The 16,284-nt window shown below is 47.6% G+C and overlaps 1 protein-coding gene across 1 annotated transcript in view; it reads right to left on the bottom strand.

Annotated features, from left to right (window-relative positions):
- Positions 1–1,917: 1,917 nt before the first annotated feature.
- Ttc9 (tetratricopeptide repeat domain 9) overlaps positions 1,918–16,284 on the bottom strand; it is a 35,245-nt gene continuing 20,878 nt past the window's right edge. The window contains exons 2-3 of the mRNA XM_032908065.1: positions 5,880–6,062; positions 1,918–3,365 (exon numbers count right to left, since the gene is read on the bottom strand). Of these exons, the coding sequence (XP_032763956.1) occupies positions 3,286–3,365; positions 5,880–6,062 (263 nt within the window). The 3' untranslated portion in view covers positions 1,918–3,285. The remainder of the gene's footprint in view (positions 3,366–5,879; positions 6,063–16,284) is intronic.

The raw sequence follows: 16,284 nt of genomic DNA, 5'->3' as shown, positions 1-16,284 counted from the left end.
GCCGGAATGCCCACGACATATTACATAAAGCAACAGGGGGGAGAAAAGCATCTGACATGCTACCACTTGTGAGTGACAAAAGAATATATATATACATATTTTTGAAAAATGAGAATCTCCCAGGGAAGGGGGGAGGTGGTACACAAGAAACCAGAGGAAAACTACCTGTGGGCAGATGGGGAAGAAGAGTTCCTTTCAACTACAGAGTTTGTGTACTATTTGCATTTTACAGACCTGTGCATATTTGCATATTCTAAAATATAAATACATAAATACTCATTTGAAAAGTAACTCAAGAGTATATACAGCACGATCCAGTTTTCTTCATTAAAAAAAAAAAACAACAAAAAAAAAAAAAAAAAAAAAAAACCAAACCCAAAAGCTGGTGAGAATACGTGTACACATTCATACCAAGGAGAAGGAAAAATGAAAGTGTCCTCTTAGTGCTAGTGTGATGAGTGTCAGCCTCAACTTTCCTTGCATGTTCTACAACACATGTGTGCGGCTTCTATAACTCAATTGTGTGCCAAAGGGTCTCTCACAGAAGTCCCGGCAGACGACAGTGCAGGGCAGATCCGTGCTGTCTGCACAATTCAGCAGTGGCACCGGCCGGGTCTGCGATTAGAGTACAGTCGTTGGTTTTAGGAGATGCGGAAGAAGGAAGAGAAACAGCTCTCTGAAGAGTCTGCTGACAAATGAACAGAAAATTCATCCCTGCCACCCCCTCGTGCTAACTAATACCCCAGACAGTTCCTTTTATTGAGGTGGGAGGGGGGTCCATTTAAGTCTGGGTCACAGTGAATGGAGTTCCCACAAGCGTATGTATCTGAGTGCACTCATTGTGCTTTTCCAAACATTCTCTTTGGGGTGACAATGGTTTTATTCTGATGAATATAGCCCTTCCCCCAACGCATTCAATCAAGCAAGCATTCTCCCTCCTCTTTGCTGGAAATTAGAACCAAAACCATGGCTAATGCACTGAAGAGCAAAGGAGGAGCCTGTCAGTTTGAACTCATTCTGTAAACCACCTCTGACCTCATTTTCGTCCTTCAGATCCTAATGGTTTGTGAGCTTATGACCTCTGAGCTTGGGGATGGCATGGAGGGCTGAGGGGATGGGCATAGGCAGATGCCAGGGCTGAGAGTAGTTTGGGGTTGGGGTCATGAGAAGTCATTTTGGAAGAAGAAAACAGAACATGTTCGAAGTCCGAGAAAGTGGTCCTGGGATGGCTTTTTCCTTTTCTTCTTCTCCAGAGCCACCGTGGGGCTCTGGGTATCTCTAGCATCTTCCTGCAGCCCCCTGCCCCCCGCTGAGAGCGTTTTGGGGAGCTGTGTTTGGGGATTTAAGCTATGCTGCTGGCTTCTGGGCCCTTCAGCAGTGACCAGATCTTGCCCTGGCAAAGCAACTGCTTAAACAAATAACCCATGTTAACTTTGTGTCTCTCTTCAGTCTTTGCCTATCCTTTCTCACTGCTGGCCACACAGTGAGGAAGGCCAGGTGGGCTTCATGCTGCCCCATCAGCAAATAGAACGACCAACACCACCACAGATGGAGTTGCCAGTTCTGTTGTCTTTTTCCTGGCTGGCCACTGCTCAAGCCACTAGGGATTCTGGCTTCTGGTCTCTTTCTGTCTTGCCTATGTAAATAGAAGGGAGCCGGGAATTGATGTGTGAATCATGCTTCAACTTCCTGGAGATTGCTCTGTTCTCAAACAGTTGTAACTGTCTGACAGAGCAGCAGCTAAGCATGCGATAGTCGCCAGAGCTCTGGAAACAGTCAGGTCTGGTTCAATCCTAGCCATGTCCTGTGAGGCCGGGCAACCTCGAGAAAGTTAATTTTCCCAGCTGTCTGTCTTCTCCATCATCTGGGAAAGAGATCCCACCGAGTGAGCACATGAAAGAAACGAGATTGTCCGTGTAACGATCTGACGATAGTGCATTTAATAAATCCTAACTATTAACATTATTGCATCTGTATATATTTTAATTTTATACAATAGTGTCTCGCTAAGTCACACGAAAAATACATGAAAGTGCCTTGAAAACGTTTAAGCGTCATATACGTTAATGGTGTCATTGGTGATAATCTCATAGGTTTCTCAGCTTTCCTGTCTTCGTGAAGACTGGGACTCTGTCCTCTATTGCACTATGGTGGGGGACCAGTAAGCCCTCGGGAAATGTTTCAACGCAGCACAGCATAAAGAGCATGTGTGTCAGGAGACCAGGCTGGGACCCAATTAGTTTAAGGCAGGAGAGTCAGTCTGCAGTCGAAATTTATCCACTCAACAAAAAGTTGTTATGTGCTAGATACTGAATTCAGATAATTTTGTCAAAAACGGGGGTGGGGTGTACAAATTCCCACAAAGCCTATTCCTGAAGGGGTTTCCGTAATCCTGGCCCACTCCCAAAAGCACAAAGGCTGTGGCCAACATGATGCATATAGTCTTGGTCTAAGGGCCACCGGCTTTACCGGAAGCTGTAGGCCATTCTGCCTGAGGAACAGGGAGGGAAGAGAAGGGAGCAGCCTGCTTCCACAGAAATGACCTGAACGGATGCCTGTGAGTTAGTTTTTATTCATATTGATTAGTCTAATCCCTCAGTCCACCCAAGGCTCTTTCCCTCCTCTGTCACCTACCCAGTGTGCTCTGCCCTCAATCTTTTCACCCCGCCCTTCTGCTATTACAGCTGCCGGCTAGCTGGGGGTGGGGGAATGTTATGTGTGGTCACCAGAGGCCACTGAGAGTGGGCCTTAATGGCATGTGAATCCTGGCAAAGACCGGACCTCGCAGTGGGAGAAAAGAAAGTACAAGCCTAGACAAGTCCGGGGATGTGGCAGGCGCTCAGGTGACTGAGGGGGCGGAAGGAAATCTACAATCTCAGCGTTGGTCTGACCAATGGTTATTGCGTTCATTAGCCCCGATTCCCTTCAGATGCTTCTCTGATCCACTGGGAAGCTGTAGAAGGATCCAGACTGTGCTCCACACGCCTGCCGCGCTCAGAACCAGTCAAAGACACAGGACCAACCCCAGTCCACGAGACTCTTGCCCATCTGTCCCATTTGCTGGCGTAGTAGAGAAGAGGATAAGTCCACGTTTGGGCTGCCCACCAAGGTCCAAGAACGCCTCTCACCTTCTCACAGACAAGAGTTGGGGCAGCAACAGGATGAGCAACAGAAGTACAGGAAGAACTGGGAAGAGAGGGAGAGAACCCACGTCGGGACTCTCCACCACCGGGTGCCTGGAAGTCCCTGGTCAGGTATGAGTGTGGCTCGAGAGAGGCTTCTTTGTTACATGGCTTCTTTCTCCCTTTGAGAACATCTGCTGAGTTTCATCTCCGTCAGCTGGATGTACCGAATCACATTGGTGTCTGTGAGGAGAGAAAACACACCTCAGGAACTACCCAGTCAGGATTATGGTGGTGTCTTCAGAGAAGGGGGCAAGAGCTCCGTGACAGGCTAGACTCACTCAGCCAAGGTCCCTTCTGCCTTACCCTAGGAGCGTCAGAGAGAGCAGCCAGATGCCAGCCTTCCCTCCCCCACACTGCTTCTTTAGCAAATATGACAGGCCTACTGTGACTCGATGGTGGGGGCAGGAAGTGCTCGCCCCCTGACACCGGAAGTGCTTGCCCCCTGACACCGGAAGTGGTGCTCTTCCGGTTAGTGCAGTTAGCTGAGAGCCTGCTTGGCACTAACCCTCAGGCAAGCCCCTAACTTCTCTATCCCCGTGTCTCATTAACAAGAAACAACATTCATTTTTAATGTATTCTTGGGATTTTTTTTTAAGTTAAAAAAAATGTTGCTTACAGCTGGGTGTAGTTAATAAAGGGGTTGTTGCCCAGGCTAGTCTCGAACTCCTGCAGTCAAGTGATATTCTCGCCTCTGTTCCCCAGGTACATGGGGCTGCAGGTGTACACCACAGGGCTTGCTTGAGCTTGACTTTTTTAAGCCTTCATTAGCCCATCTGGCCCTTCTTATAATCTTCATGGCATGTGTCCTGACCCTCACTGTGGCAAAAGGGAAGATTGGGACTTAGGAAGGTTAAGATGCACAAGGAACCATGCATTGCAGCCTCCTTCTTTAATCCCAGCACTTGGGCGGCAGGTCTCTGCGAGTTTAAAGCCAGTCTGGTCTACATAGTGAGTTCTAGGATAGCCTGGAGTATTTAGAAAGACCCTGTCAGCAAAACAAAACAAACGAAATAAAAAACCACAACCGAATAAACAACAAAAACCACCCAAAACCTCAACAAGATGAGGTGGTGATGGGCATGTCTGCCCAAGCCTAATTCTCTTGGACATCATAGTAGCCTTCTCAGAGTCGCTGTGAGGGCCAGAAGATGGAGGTCTAAAAGTGCTTAATTCCACAATCAATGAACATGAGACGAATGTGCTGTTTTACTTAACTAAGAGCTTAACATAACTCGTCTTATTTTCGTCATTTTAAATATTGCCAGATACACACTCCCCAGCCGGAGCGTTCTCTCCTAATTCCAGTCCTTATGGTGAGTGAGTGGTGCACAGCATGCTAGAGTCACTGAGCTCTGACTGCCCACAGCGTAAGAATCACGCTGCCGCCTGGGGTACCTACTTGTGGCAGTAACAATGGTAGTTCACCATGTTTAAAAGCTCTAGGCACAACATCCTGGACTGGCAGAGAGCAGGCGCTCAAGAAAACTCTTGGATGAGTCCGCTTTTAGTTCCAAAGTTGCTTAGTTCCGATGTCGGTAGATTGCACTTTGTTCACAGAAAATAATAAGCCGACCATATGTACAAATAGAGACATATTCTTTTAAAAAGACGAAGAAAGAATATGGCTGGATGTTAGCCACTTGAGAAGTTCTTAAAGACGGATTGGGGGAAGTATTGCCACGCTAACGGATCAACCACATGACATCAGGCCATAGTCACTGGAGAGGCTTTCAGACGCCCTGCCCTAAAACAGCCTCCCCTTTACTGTGCCTCATCTCCTTCAGAGCACTCATTACTGCCAAATACGAATCATCTACTTGTCCATCTGTGAGCCTCCTCCATCATAGTGAACGCTCCTTGCTGGTGTAGTGGCACATACTTGTAATCCCAGCACTTGGGAGGCAGAAGGGTGAGGAGCCTGAGTACAGCCTGGTTGATACAGCAAGACTTTGTCTCGAGAGGGAAAGAAAAGACAAAAAGAAACTAAATGAAAAACAAACCCAAATAAAACAAGTAACTCCTCCCTGTGTTGCCCAGGCTGCTCTCAAACTCCTAGGCTTAAGAGATGCTCCTACCACAGCTTCCTGAATGCTAGGACTACAGGCACAGGGCGCTGGACACGGCAGCAGCCTTCTTGGCTCATGGCACTTTGCCCACCGCACTGCCTCTACAAATACTCACAGAATGAAAGAGTGACTGGGAGACCCAATATGTGTGATTAGGAAAGGCCAGCTGATTGGAGAAGTCAGTGCATGCTTCCGGAAAGATGCCGGGCATCAGAGGTTTCTGCTCCCTTCTGTCTTGTCAGTCAAATGTGGATTCATGGAAAAGGGAGGCAGCTTAACATCTACACCCCTGGGGCCTGGTACAGCTTGTGCTGCATAGCAAGAACTCTGTGGGTATCTATAGCGAAGAGGCCTAGCTTTGAGCCGAGAAAGGCAAAGACCAATTCTACCAGTTCTATAGTGTATCTGAAAAGAAGGGGTGCCCGAGGTCCCTGGAACCCAGATCCCAGGAAAGTTATGGACCTGGTGCCCTCGTCATTCCAGGTCTTGCCTACACCCGAGCCCTTGTTTTCTATCTCTGGCCCCACCTAGTCCTGCCAGCCACAGATGCCATCTTCTGCGATGTGCGAGCCCCAGGAGTTGTCAGGGGCGTCTGTGGCGAGAATGCAGGGATCTCTGTCTCTCTCACCTGAGGGTTGTCGGGTCCTTGCTTCCTTCAGGTAGTAGAGAGCTTTGTCATAGTCCCCAAGATGATAGAAGGCCACACCAGCCCTGTAAAGAGCCTTGAAGTTCTCTCCTTCCTTCTTCAGGACCTTGAGGCAGTACTCCTTGACTCGCTCATAATTTACCAGCTCAGCCTGGAGCAGGCAGGCTATGGAAGAGGGAAAAATAAAGAGGAAATGCCATTACAAAACCAGAGGCTACAATACCTTCAGCCAGCTAGCCCATGGCCCACATAGGTGCCAGGATCTTACAAGTTCAGCCCGGCCCATCCCTGTAGATGACAATGTCGTCATGTTCCAGTGCTAAACATCCCTGCCTCATTCGTTCATCCCAGAGGACATTGAGCACAATTGAGGCCTCCTCTGGGGTTTATGCCGTGGAATCTGCCATCCAGAAGTCACTGGTTACAGGTCCAGTTTCACCACCAGCAAGTCACACGACTTTAAGCACAGTACGTAGACTTGTATCATGGATCAAATTATCTAAAAGATACACGGGGTATTATCAGCTGTCAGTACGTGAGAACGTGACCTTGTTTAGAGACAGGATCTTAGAGGTAATTGTATTAAAAGCAGGTCACTAGAGTAGGCCCAAATCTGATGTGACTGCTGTCCTTATGAAGGGGGAATTGTGCACACAGAAAAGTGTCACAGACAGAAGGCAACTGGCTGTGCCTATAGCAAGGAATGCCTGATACTCCCAGAGGGTAGGGATGAGAATCTGGCTGGGCCAGGAAGTGGACTTCAGAAAACGGAACAAACTTTCCATCTCAGGCCTCCAAAAGAAACAACCACCAACACCATGATTTTGGACTTCTAGCCTCCAGAGTCAGATGATAACACATCTGTATGACGGAAGCCATCTAGATTGTAGGGCTTTGTTACAGAAGCCCCAGAAAGAAGCTATCAAAGGCAAGGGCAACAAGGCTAGCTAATACCTGTTGATTGCTTGCCTTATGCCGGAGGCCATTCTCACCATTCTGTGCATTTATCTGATGTGATCCTCAGAATATTATGGTGTGGGTAGTATTAGCATTCCATTTTACAGATAAGGATAGTGGAGCCTTCAAGAATGTAAGGGTGTTCATGAGAGTGCACAGTGTGTAAGAGACAAGGATAAGCCTACAGTCTGCCTTATCAGGTTGTGTGTTATGAGGTACAAAATAATGACCAGAAACTTACTTAATACGTGGCTTGGCAAGCAAGGAAAGGTCAAACGGTGATCATTAACTTCATTCTGACTCTTTTCAGCTTGTACCAGGGACACGGGCCCTGACCTCCATCTAGGCAGGCCTTGGTCTCTCTCTGCTCCTGCATGTTTCCATGGTTCTTTAGAATAGGAGCTTTCTGATGGACTAGTGACCAGCTCACACAGAGCCCATTCATGATATGGAACCCTGAGAGTTCACGCAAGAGGAAGCTAAGGGGGGCAGGTAGGTGCTCATTCTGTAATTAGCCATGTCAGATAAGTTCGTATAGAATGGGTGAAAATCCTCCCTTGAAGGGGCAGGATGAAAGTGTTCCTGGAGTGGAGCTGAACCATCTTGGAAAGGTGTTGAAATCTTGGGTCCCGGGCACTTCACTGTGAGTCTGCTGAGACATTTCCACCATATTTAGTACGTAATAGCAGAGAGGTTTATCGTACACGCCGGAAAGGCTACAGAGAGGGGAGAGGGGAAAGGCATCTGTCTTTTCCTTCAAATCAGAGACGGTGGCCACCCAAAGCCACCCAAGGCCCATGGGGAACTGGAGGGGATGCTGACAGACGTGTGAATCTTTTCTGGTATTCAAATTAGAAGGGTCTTCACAACACTTGCAATCTTAATTAGTTAATTAGTTTTTTGAGACAGGGTCTCACCGTGTAGTCCTGAGTGGCTTGGAAATCTCTATGTAGACTAGGCTGGCCTCAAATGAACAGAGCTCTACGCGCCTCTGCCTTCTGCGTGCATGAGAGGTGTGTATGGACGTCCAGTGACTGACTTTAATTTTAAGAGTTCTGATTCCACTGTGTCCACCCTTTCCCCAACGTCACATTGCACATTCTGAATGCAAACCCCATCCTTTTGCAGACTAACAGGTGAACCACAAAACCTCAGCCTGAGGATAAGAGAACCAGGAAGTGAAAGAGATCAAGAAACCAACCCACCAGGTTTTTCTGGCTGTTCACCCGGAGTAACAAGCTGTTGGTGTACCAGAGACACCCTCTCCATGAGCTGATGTCACAACCCCCGCTCTACCCGTACCCGGCCCGGCCCAGCCACCTTCAGCAGTGGGGTCCTGGACTCCTCCAACTTCCCCAGCTCCAGGATCTGCTCACAGGGAGAGCTTTGAAAGCCGTTCTTGGATGTGATCCCATTGACAGCTACCTACCTCTGTGGGACCTACATCTGCTCTTAGGGCAGAAGGATTTCCTGTGCCCTGTGTGACGCCTTCTCTGACCAGGCACAGCACCTATTTCTGGTCTCACTCTCCACCTCTAAACTTTAGACACTTCTGTTTATTGACCTGGACAGTCTAGGAAACAGGCCGCTGCTTCTTTCAAAGTAGTTATTGGATGTCTAAAGCATCGGAGAAAGGAAGAGGCTGGAAATTGGAAAGCCCCACCTTCTTCCACCCCATAATAGAAAAAGGCAAGTACAGTGACCTATTTGGCCCTCAGCTCATAAAAACATTTCTAAATCCCTTGTAGGGAATCCTATGGGAACTGGGGCACTTGGCTATGGACCAGGGTTCAGACTTGATAGGAGGCAAGGCCTAGCTTGTTAGTAACAGGGCGTGGAACCCCTGCTCACACTGGAGGCAGCACCCAGGGAGGCCGAGACTTGGGCAGCCTTCCAGAGTAAGGCTGAAGCAGAAGGTGGAACTTGAGAGGTGGAACCCAGATAAGAAGCTAGGTGCCAGGCCAGGGTTTGAAAGAAGATGCAGGTGGAGAGGGTGAGAGGCTGTAAGTGACCTGAGCTCTACCTGCAGGTGACACAGCAGCACCTCTATCTTTTGGAAGGGGAATTCTCTAGGTACGTGTGACCAATCTATAGTAAGACAAAACATTTGTAAGCATCTTTGAGTGTGGAGGAACTTAAGATAAGGAGACAGGCTGCTCCCAAGGTGTGTGTGTGTGTGTGTGTGTGTGTGTGTGTGTGTGTGTGTGTGTGTGTGTGTGTGTGTGAAGGAAGTGTGGTGATAGTTGTCTCCTGAGAGGCTCTGCCAGAGCCTGACAAATACAGATGCAGATGCTCGCAACCAACCATTGAACTGAGAATGGGGTCCCCAGTGAAGGAGTTAGAGAAAGGACTGAAGGAGCTGCAACCCCATAGGAAGAACAACAATATCAATGAACCAGACCCCCCAGAGCTCCCAGGGACTAAACCACCAACCAAAGTGTACACATGGAGGGACCCCTGGCTCCAGGTGCTTATGTAGCAGAGGATGCCTTGTCTGGCATCAATGGGAGGGGAGGCCCTTGGTCCTGTGGGGGCTCAATGCCCAGCAGAGGGGAATGCCAGGATGGTGAGGTGGGAGTGGATGGGTGGGTGTGGGAACACCCTTATAGAAGCAGGGGGAGGAGCATGGGATAGGGGGGTTTGTGGAGGGAAAACTGGGAAGGGGGATATCATTTGAAATGTAAATAAATAAAATAACCAATAAGAAAAGAAAAGAAAGTGTGGCATATGGACACATGAGTGTGCACAAAGAAGCACTGTATATATGTGTGCAGAGGCCAGAAGAGGTTGTAGGGTATTTGTTCTAGCATTTTCCATTTTATTCCCTTGATACAGGCTTCCTCACTGAACCCGGACCTGGGCTGGTGGCCAACACCAGCAAACTTCTTGTCTTTTTCACATCCTCGTATGAGCCATGGCTACAGACATGCCTACGACCACATCTGGCTTTCATGTGGGTCCTGAGATCTGAACTCAGGTCCCCATGATCATACAGCATGCACTCTTACACAGCTCCCCAGCTCCCAGCCCCTTACAGTAACATGTCCCTCACTTGCTTGTCAGAGCCAGGCTCAGCACATCAGATACTCTATGTCTTTAAACCTCCACAACTCTGTGGAACAGGTTCTATTTTGTTTTTGTTTTTTTTTTTCTTTTTTTTTTCGGAGCTGGGGACCGAACCCAGGGCCTTGCGCTTCCTAGGCAAGCGCTCTACCACTGAGCTAGGTCCCCAACCCCTCAGGTTCTATTTTTATACTCCTTCATAAATGATAAAATTGAGTTTGGAGAAATTAAGCAACTTGCTGAAGGTCGCTGAACTAGAGGGGTGCAGAACTGGGCTATCAGGCCATTCCTGCCAGACTCCCAGAGTGTGCCAGCATACTGGAGTCTGCATTTGAGGCTCTCAGAAACCCAGGCCACTCCTGGGAAGAAAGAGCACCTTGCAAGTACTGTGTACAAGAGCACGGGTGAAAGTGTGCTTCGTGGAACACAGACACTGGGTGGGAAAATGGCACAATGTACTCCTTGCCCCATGTGTTTTTAACCTGTAGCCACAGGCCATATGTATCCCTGGCTAGCTATGGCTGTCACCCAACCCATTAGTGGATGTCATATTACAGTGTCAAATTATGGACACCCCTAGCCTATCCCCTGGGTTGAGAGACTGCTGAGAAATCGAGTGTTACATTGTAAGGGAAGGGGCAGAGTGGAAACACTACTGGACTAGGGGAGGGGCCTGCATTCAACCTAAAGCACCAGGGGATGTCTTCCCGAAAGAGCGACGTTTAAGATAAAAGGGAAATATTGGTAGTTTCTAACCTTACCATATGAACACTGGGGGCCAGGACACTTTTTTGTTACAGGAAGAAGTGCATCGTGGGACGGTTAGCATCACTTCATCAAACACTATTTGTGACGATTGACAAATATCCCCTCCCCCACCCACCCAGATGTTGCTAAATATCCCCTGGAGAGGTAAAACCACTCCTGTTTGAAAATGACTGGTCTAAGGGAAACTAAGAAAGGTTTTCTAGGCAGGGTGGGAGAGAGATGAGAGGAGGGAGAGACAGGCACATGTTGAGAGGGAACACCCATGTAGACATTTGCAGGGATTGTCTGAGGGACCCCAAGAAACCACATCAGGTCGGAGGGGAGAGCCCATTGGGGATCCTGAAAGAAAAATGAAGCTGGAAAAGCAAGAAAGCAAGACACCCAGACCTCCCTTTTCCTTTTGGAGTAAGTGTGGGTTTTCAGGATATTCAACCAAAGTGGAACTGGACAGGCAGACGTGTGTGACATCCGGTGGGCGGAGCTAACTAGCACAGGGGAACCCTGGTGTATCTTCCTGTTCCTCTTCGAGTCTGAGCCCTTCGTCCACATTTTCTTGGTACTTTAGACTCACTGCTGAGGACGAAGCATCATTTCACTCTGTTGCAATCTGCTCTCCGTTTGAATTGACGTTGAGTTGTGCCGCGGGGCACAGACCAATATTCCCTAGAGTGGGAGTCAGAAGGTGAGACTTTGCTCCCCTCTTTGCCTCTAACCAACATTACAAACATCATTTTCCCTTCATCAGGCCTTGGCTCTCTATCTGCTAAACCGGGGGCCTAAAATCTACTAATATGTAGTAGCTTCTACTGTCCTTTTAGATCCAGCAGCCTCTGAAAACACTGCTGGCCTCTTTATGGAAGAATACAGTTGTTTTTCTGCTTCCTTGTTAGGAGGAATCCCATCTTTCCTGCTGAGTGAGGCATCTTCTTTAGAGGGATATGGACAGTATGAGAAGACAATGGTCAAGAGGTGAGATGACGTAACAGTTCCACCCTGAGTGAGTGCATTCTTCTCTCCTCCCCTTCTCTCTCTCTCTCCTCCCTCCCTCCCTCTCTATGTATGTATGTATGTATGTATGTATGTATGTATGTATGTATGTATGTATATATATATATATCTCGTGTGTGTGTGTGTGTGTGTGTGTGTGTGTGTGTGTGTGTGTGTAGACTGGATGAGAGTTGGAGGTGATCTTCCAAGGCAAGGCCTTCAGGAAGGTTCTTTCTTGAAGTGACATTTTTAAACTAAGCATTAAATCAAGAAGATAAGTCATCTGTCTGTCCGTCCTCCTTCCTTCCTTCCTCCTTCCTTCCTTCCTTCCTCCTCCCTCCCTCCCTCTCTCTCCCCCTCTCTCCCTCTCTCTTTCTTCCTTTTTCATTCTTAATGTATTAAGAGTCAAACCAGGGCCTTGCACATGTTAGGCAGGCAATCTACTATTGACCTATAGTCTCGGGACTCACCGGAGACAAAGCTGCATCCTGGGGACAGCACGGTGAGCTCAATCCGGCCTGTGAAGAGGTAGCTATTTGGCAGCAAGAGTTGCATGCTGGGAGATATGTCCATACCGGACACGTGATGCTGGGCCCAGGCTCTGCAACAACCACCTCCTAAGAGCCTCCTTGAAAACGCGTCATTAGTTTTCTGATTTCGAAGTTTTCTGAGAAGTCTGAATGAACACGTCTGGAGTTGCTTAGGCAACAGAGACTGGAGGAATCAAGACACACTTCATTCGTGGTTCAGAAGAACCAGAAGGGTGGTGGTGGCAGTAGCTGGTGTGTGTGATTTACTGGGTGACGTCTGTACATTTCCAACCACTCCAATCACAAATTCCTTTGGGACTGCCTACTTGGTGGTTGGGATACGATTTTACGAAAAGGGTTGGCAGGCTATTTCAGCTCCACAAAGACATCTATGTTCATAAAAATTGGAGAATTGGTGACTCCGGAGCTTCAAGCACACCCATGAACACAGAAAGCATGATATTCCCCAGAGCAACCACACTGAGGCCTCAGGCTACAGAGCCAGTGACAGGATCTTCTCTCATCCTGGCACCTGTTCTGTTGCTGTTTTTTTCTGGTGCATCCAGGGCATAGCGACTGCCTGGGCAAGATGCCACCAACTGGCACGAGATGAAGAGAACCCAAAGCAGAGGAAGAACAAGTTCATGCAGTCACTGACTTCTTCTTACCGCTGACTCACTAGTGTGCTCTTACCGGGCGAACAGAAGGGAAGCAGGAACTGGATGGGAAGGAAGGAGCCACCTGGGGTTGGGCAGGAGAAGGAGCCCACTCTACACAGCTGCTTCACGGTACTGAGTTGTCTGTCTTCCCAAAACACATGTAAGCGTCCTAACCCTCAGCGAATGTGATCTTATTTAGAGATTAAAATCCAAAACCAGAAAAAAACCAAAGCAAAACAAAAACCACACAAAACCCCTGTGCTGATTTAATCAAGAGAAGGTCATTGGAGACCATTACAGAAAGCCATAACTGGTCAGAATGCAGAGAACCACTGACCATGTAGAACCCAGCCTCAACTGATAGATCTACAACACAATCCCTACCCCCCAAGGCTCAGGGAACAATCAAGGAAGAAATTGCTGAAAGATTGTTAAGAACTGGAGGACCAGGAAGTGTGCTGGGAACATGGCCCTTACAGCTCTAATGGAGAAGCTTCGGTCCTGAAATCTCAACAGTATGGCTGCATGCATGCACAAGACCTGAACAATTCCAACACCAGTTAACATCCCAGCATGGATGAGGGAACCCTCAAGGGTCCACCCCTCAATAAAGAGTGACAACCAATTAAGAACTCTGAAAGAGGAAGAATTAACTAGTCATGCCCAGGGGTGAGCCCCCTAATTGGTTATCCACTGTTAAGTAGCGAGCCTTTAAAAACATATACATGCAGGTGACACTGAACAAAACCAGCAGGTCGTGCCTATATATTTACTCACACACACATGCATAAAAATAGTAATTAAAGAAAAAGAAGCCATGTATTTGAGAGAGGGCATGGGAGGAGTTGGAGGGAAGAGGAAGGTGGAACGATGTAATTGTAGTTTTTTTAAAGAGGATGCGTTGAAGTAGGCCTTAATCCAATGTCTCTAAAAGGGGGAAGCATGGATGAACAGAGACATAAATGGAGAGAGACCACAGGAAGAGACACAGTGATCCCCGAGGCTATCCGGTATTAAGATAAACGTTTATTTCTCAACCTTCAGGATGGACTGTCCCTGCTGTCCTCTTGACCGCAGACTCTCGGCCTCCAGAGTACTGTGGCGCTGTTTTCTTGACTCTAAGGCCTCCAAGGCGAGGTAATTTATTATAGCCCTAGAGAAGCAACGCTATCTTCCCATGAGGAGGCCCGGGAGCAGCTATTACATGCTTGGGGGAGGGAAGTATCCAATTCATTGAATCATTTGACACGTTCTTCAATGTATTTCAAGGAACATTGGCACAGTAGTACAGCGGAAAGAGTGAAGGATCCGGACAGAGGTGACGTTCGGAATATTTAATGACTGAGCTAGATGACAACCACTCTGGGGCACCTAGGCTGCGTATCTGTCCCAGGTCTGGAGATACCATCCTAGGCTGGAATCTGAGCTCTGCTACTTCCTAGCAGGGCCTTGGGCAAGTTTGTCCAAATCATCCCGGTCCTCCCTTCTGTGTTCAGTGGGTTAATAACACCTCAGAGCACTATATATAAAGTGATGTCAGCTGAATATATGTGTGTGTGTGTGTGTGTGTGTGTGTGTGTGTGTGTGTGTGTGTGTTTTATGTAGTACTGGAACCAACCCATTCTCACTAATACTGCTTCTTAAGGAAGCCTCTTACAAATATTGTCTACCCAGCAATGTGCACATGGATTACAGAAACTTCTATCCTGAGTCCCCCAACACACAGTTACAGCAGTACATTTTTTATTGGATTTTTTAAATTTACATTTCAAATGTTATTCTCTTTTCCAGTTTCACGGACATAAGCTCCCATCCCACCCCTTCCCATTCTTCTATAAGGGTGCTCCCCACCTGATCCACTGCCTTCCCACCCCCCGACATTCCCCTACACTGGGGATCCAACCTTGGAAGAACCAAGGGCTTCTCCTTCCATTGATGCTCAACAAGGCCATCCTCTTCTACATATGCAGTTGGAGCCATTGGTCAGTCCATTTATATAGTCTTGTAGTGGTTTAGTCCCTGGGAGATCTGGGACTTGGCATTGTTGTTCTTATGGGGTTACAACAGTGCATTCTTGAGAATAAGTTGCAAGACCCGGCTTCACCTTTCCACAAAAGTGCTGGTTTTCTCTTCTGCATTTACACGTTTTTTGGTTTCTTGTTTTGTTTCATTGTCTGCTATGTACGGAGTCCCACCTGTTCCAGCCACTCCCCAAATCTAGACTTGACCCAACTCTGCCTTCCTTGCCAATCTTCCTCCCAGTGGTGTATTTTCCTCATCGGGTTTGGTAAATACAGAATGTAATTTAAAAAGATGCTGTGAAGCCAGGAAGAGAAGATGGGGAAGGGGATAGAAAGTTCCGGGTCTATTTTCTCTCTTTTAGATGAGCCTGGGGCAACCTCCACCATTTACATGACAAAACCTCAGGCTGGGCTCTGCCTGCCCTCAGCCCTTTCCCTGTCTTAACGGATTGCAAGTCCCAGCTCCATGACAGCCTTGGGCTGGTGTAAGCAACAGCCGCAAGTCACAGGACACAAGAGCAAGGAACCTAAAGGCTTAGCAACAAAAAATGAATCTGAATGGGTTGTCGCTCGTGCTGTACAGCACTGGGAGAGCCTATGAAGGCGGAGGAAACATTTTAGCAGAAGCTAGGTTGCCTGCTCAGTTTAGAAGGTGACCCCAGCATAATAATTTGCCCTGTACTCTGGGTGACAACACCTCGTCTCTCAGCCTCTTAGGGTTGAAAAATGGTAAATACAGAGGTTAGCTGTGGTTGGTAGCTGGTTTTCCTTGTAGGCTTGTGGGAAAATGTCATTCCAGTGCTAGCTCTGAAATCTAGAAAAACCCAGTCTTGAGAGTGTTTCTCCTAAAATAACTCATAGAGGTTTATCTAATATGGGGTCTCTGTACCATACACAGGACCCCGAGGACTATAGGGCCTGTGTACCCCGATATTCTAGCACTTGAGAGCTAGAAATCTTTTTAAATTTTATTTTTCTTGGATGTTTTATGTATTTACATTTCAAATGTTATCCCCTTCTCCCCTCTCCCAGTGCTTCTCTTTTGACGTTGATTTTTACATTACTGTGAACTGAACCTCAGCCATGCTAAGAAAGCACTTTACTTCTGACTGCCCTCCTCTCGTTTATTTATTTTTCTGATCTATTATTAGTTTTTTGAGCTGTTCATACAATGTATTTTATTAATATTCACCCCATCCCCCAAACTCATCGCATAGCTGTACCCACTTCCCCACTCACCCACCTTTGCGTCTTTTCCAATCTATCAAGTTCAACTTGAGCTGCCCGTATACTCTAGATTGTGTGACCATCCACTCCCACGTAGTGTCTACTAGGGGCCACACCCTTAAAGAGAACTGATTCTCCCTCTCCCAGCAGCTGTCATCTCCTAATAGCTTCTCAG

This window comes from Rattus rattus, chromosome 7 (assembly GCF_011064425.1).
Source record: "Rattus rattus isolate New Zealand chromosome 7, Rrattus_CSIRO_v1, whole genome shotgun sequence".
Classification (NCBI taxonomy): Eukaryota; Metazoa; Chordata; class Mammalia; order Rodentia; family Muridae; genus Rattus; species Rattus rattus.
Note: the sequence above shows the minus strand (reverse complement) of the source record. Positions and strands in the feature narration are given on the sequence as shown.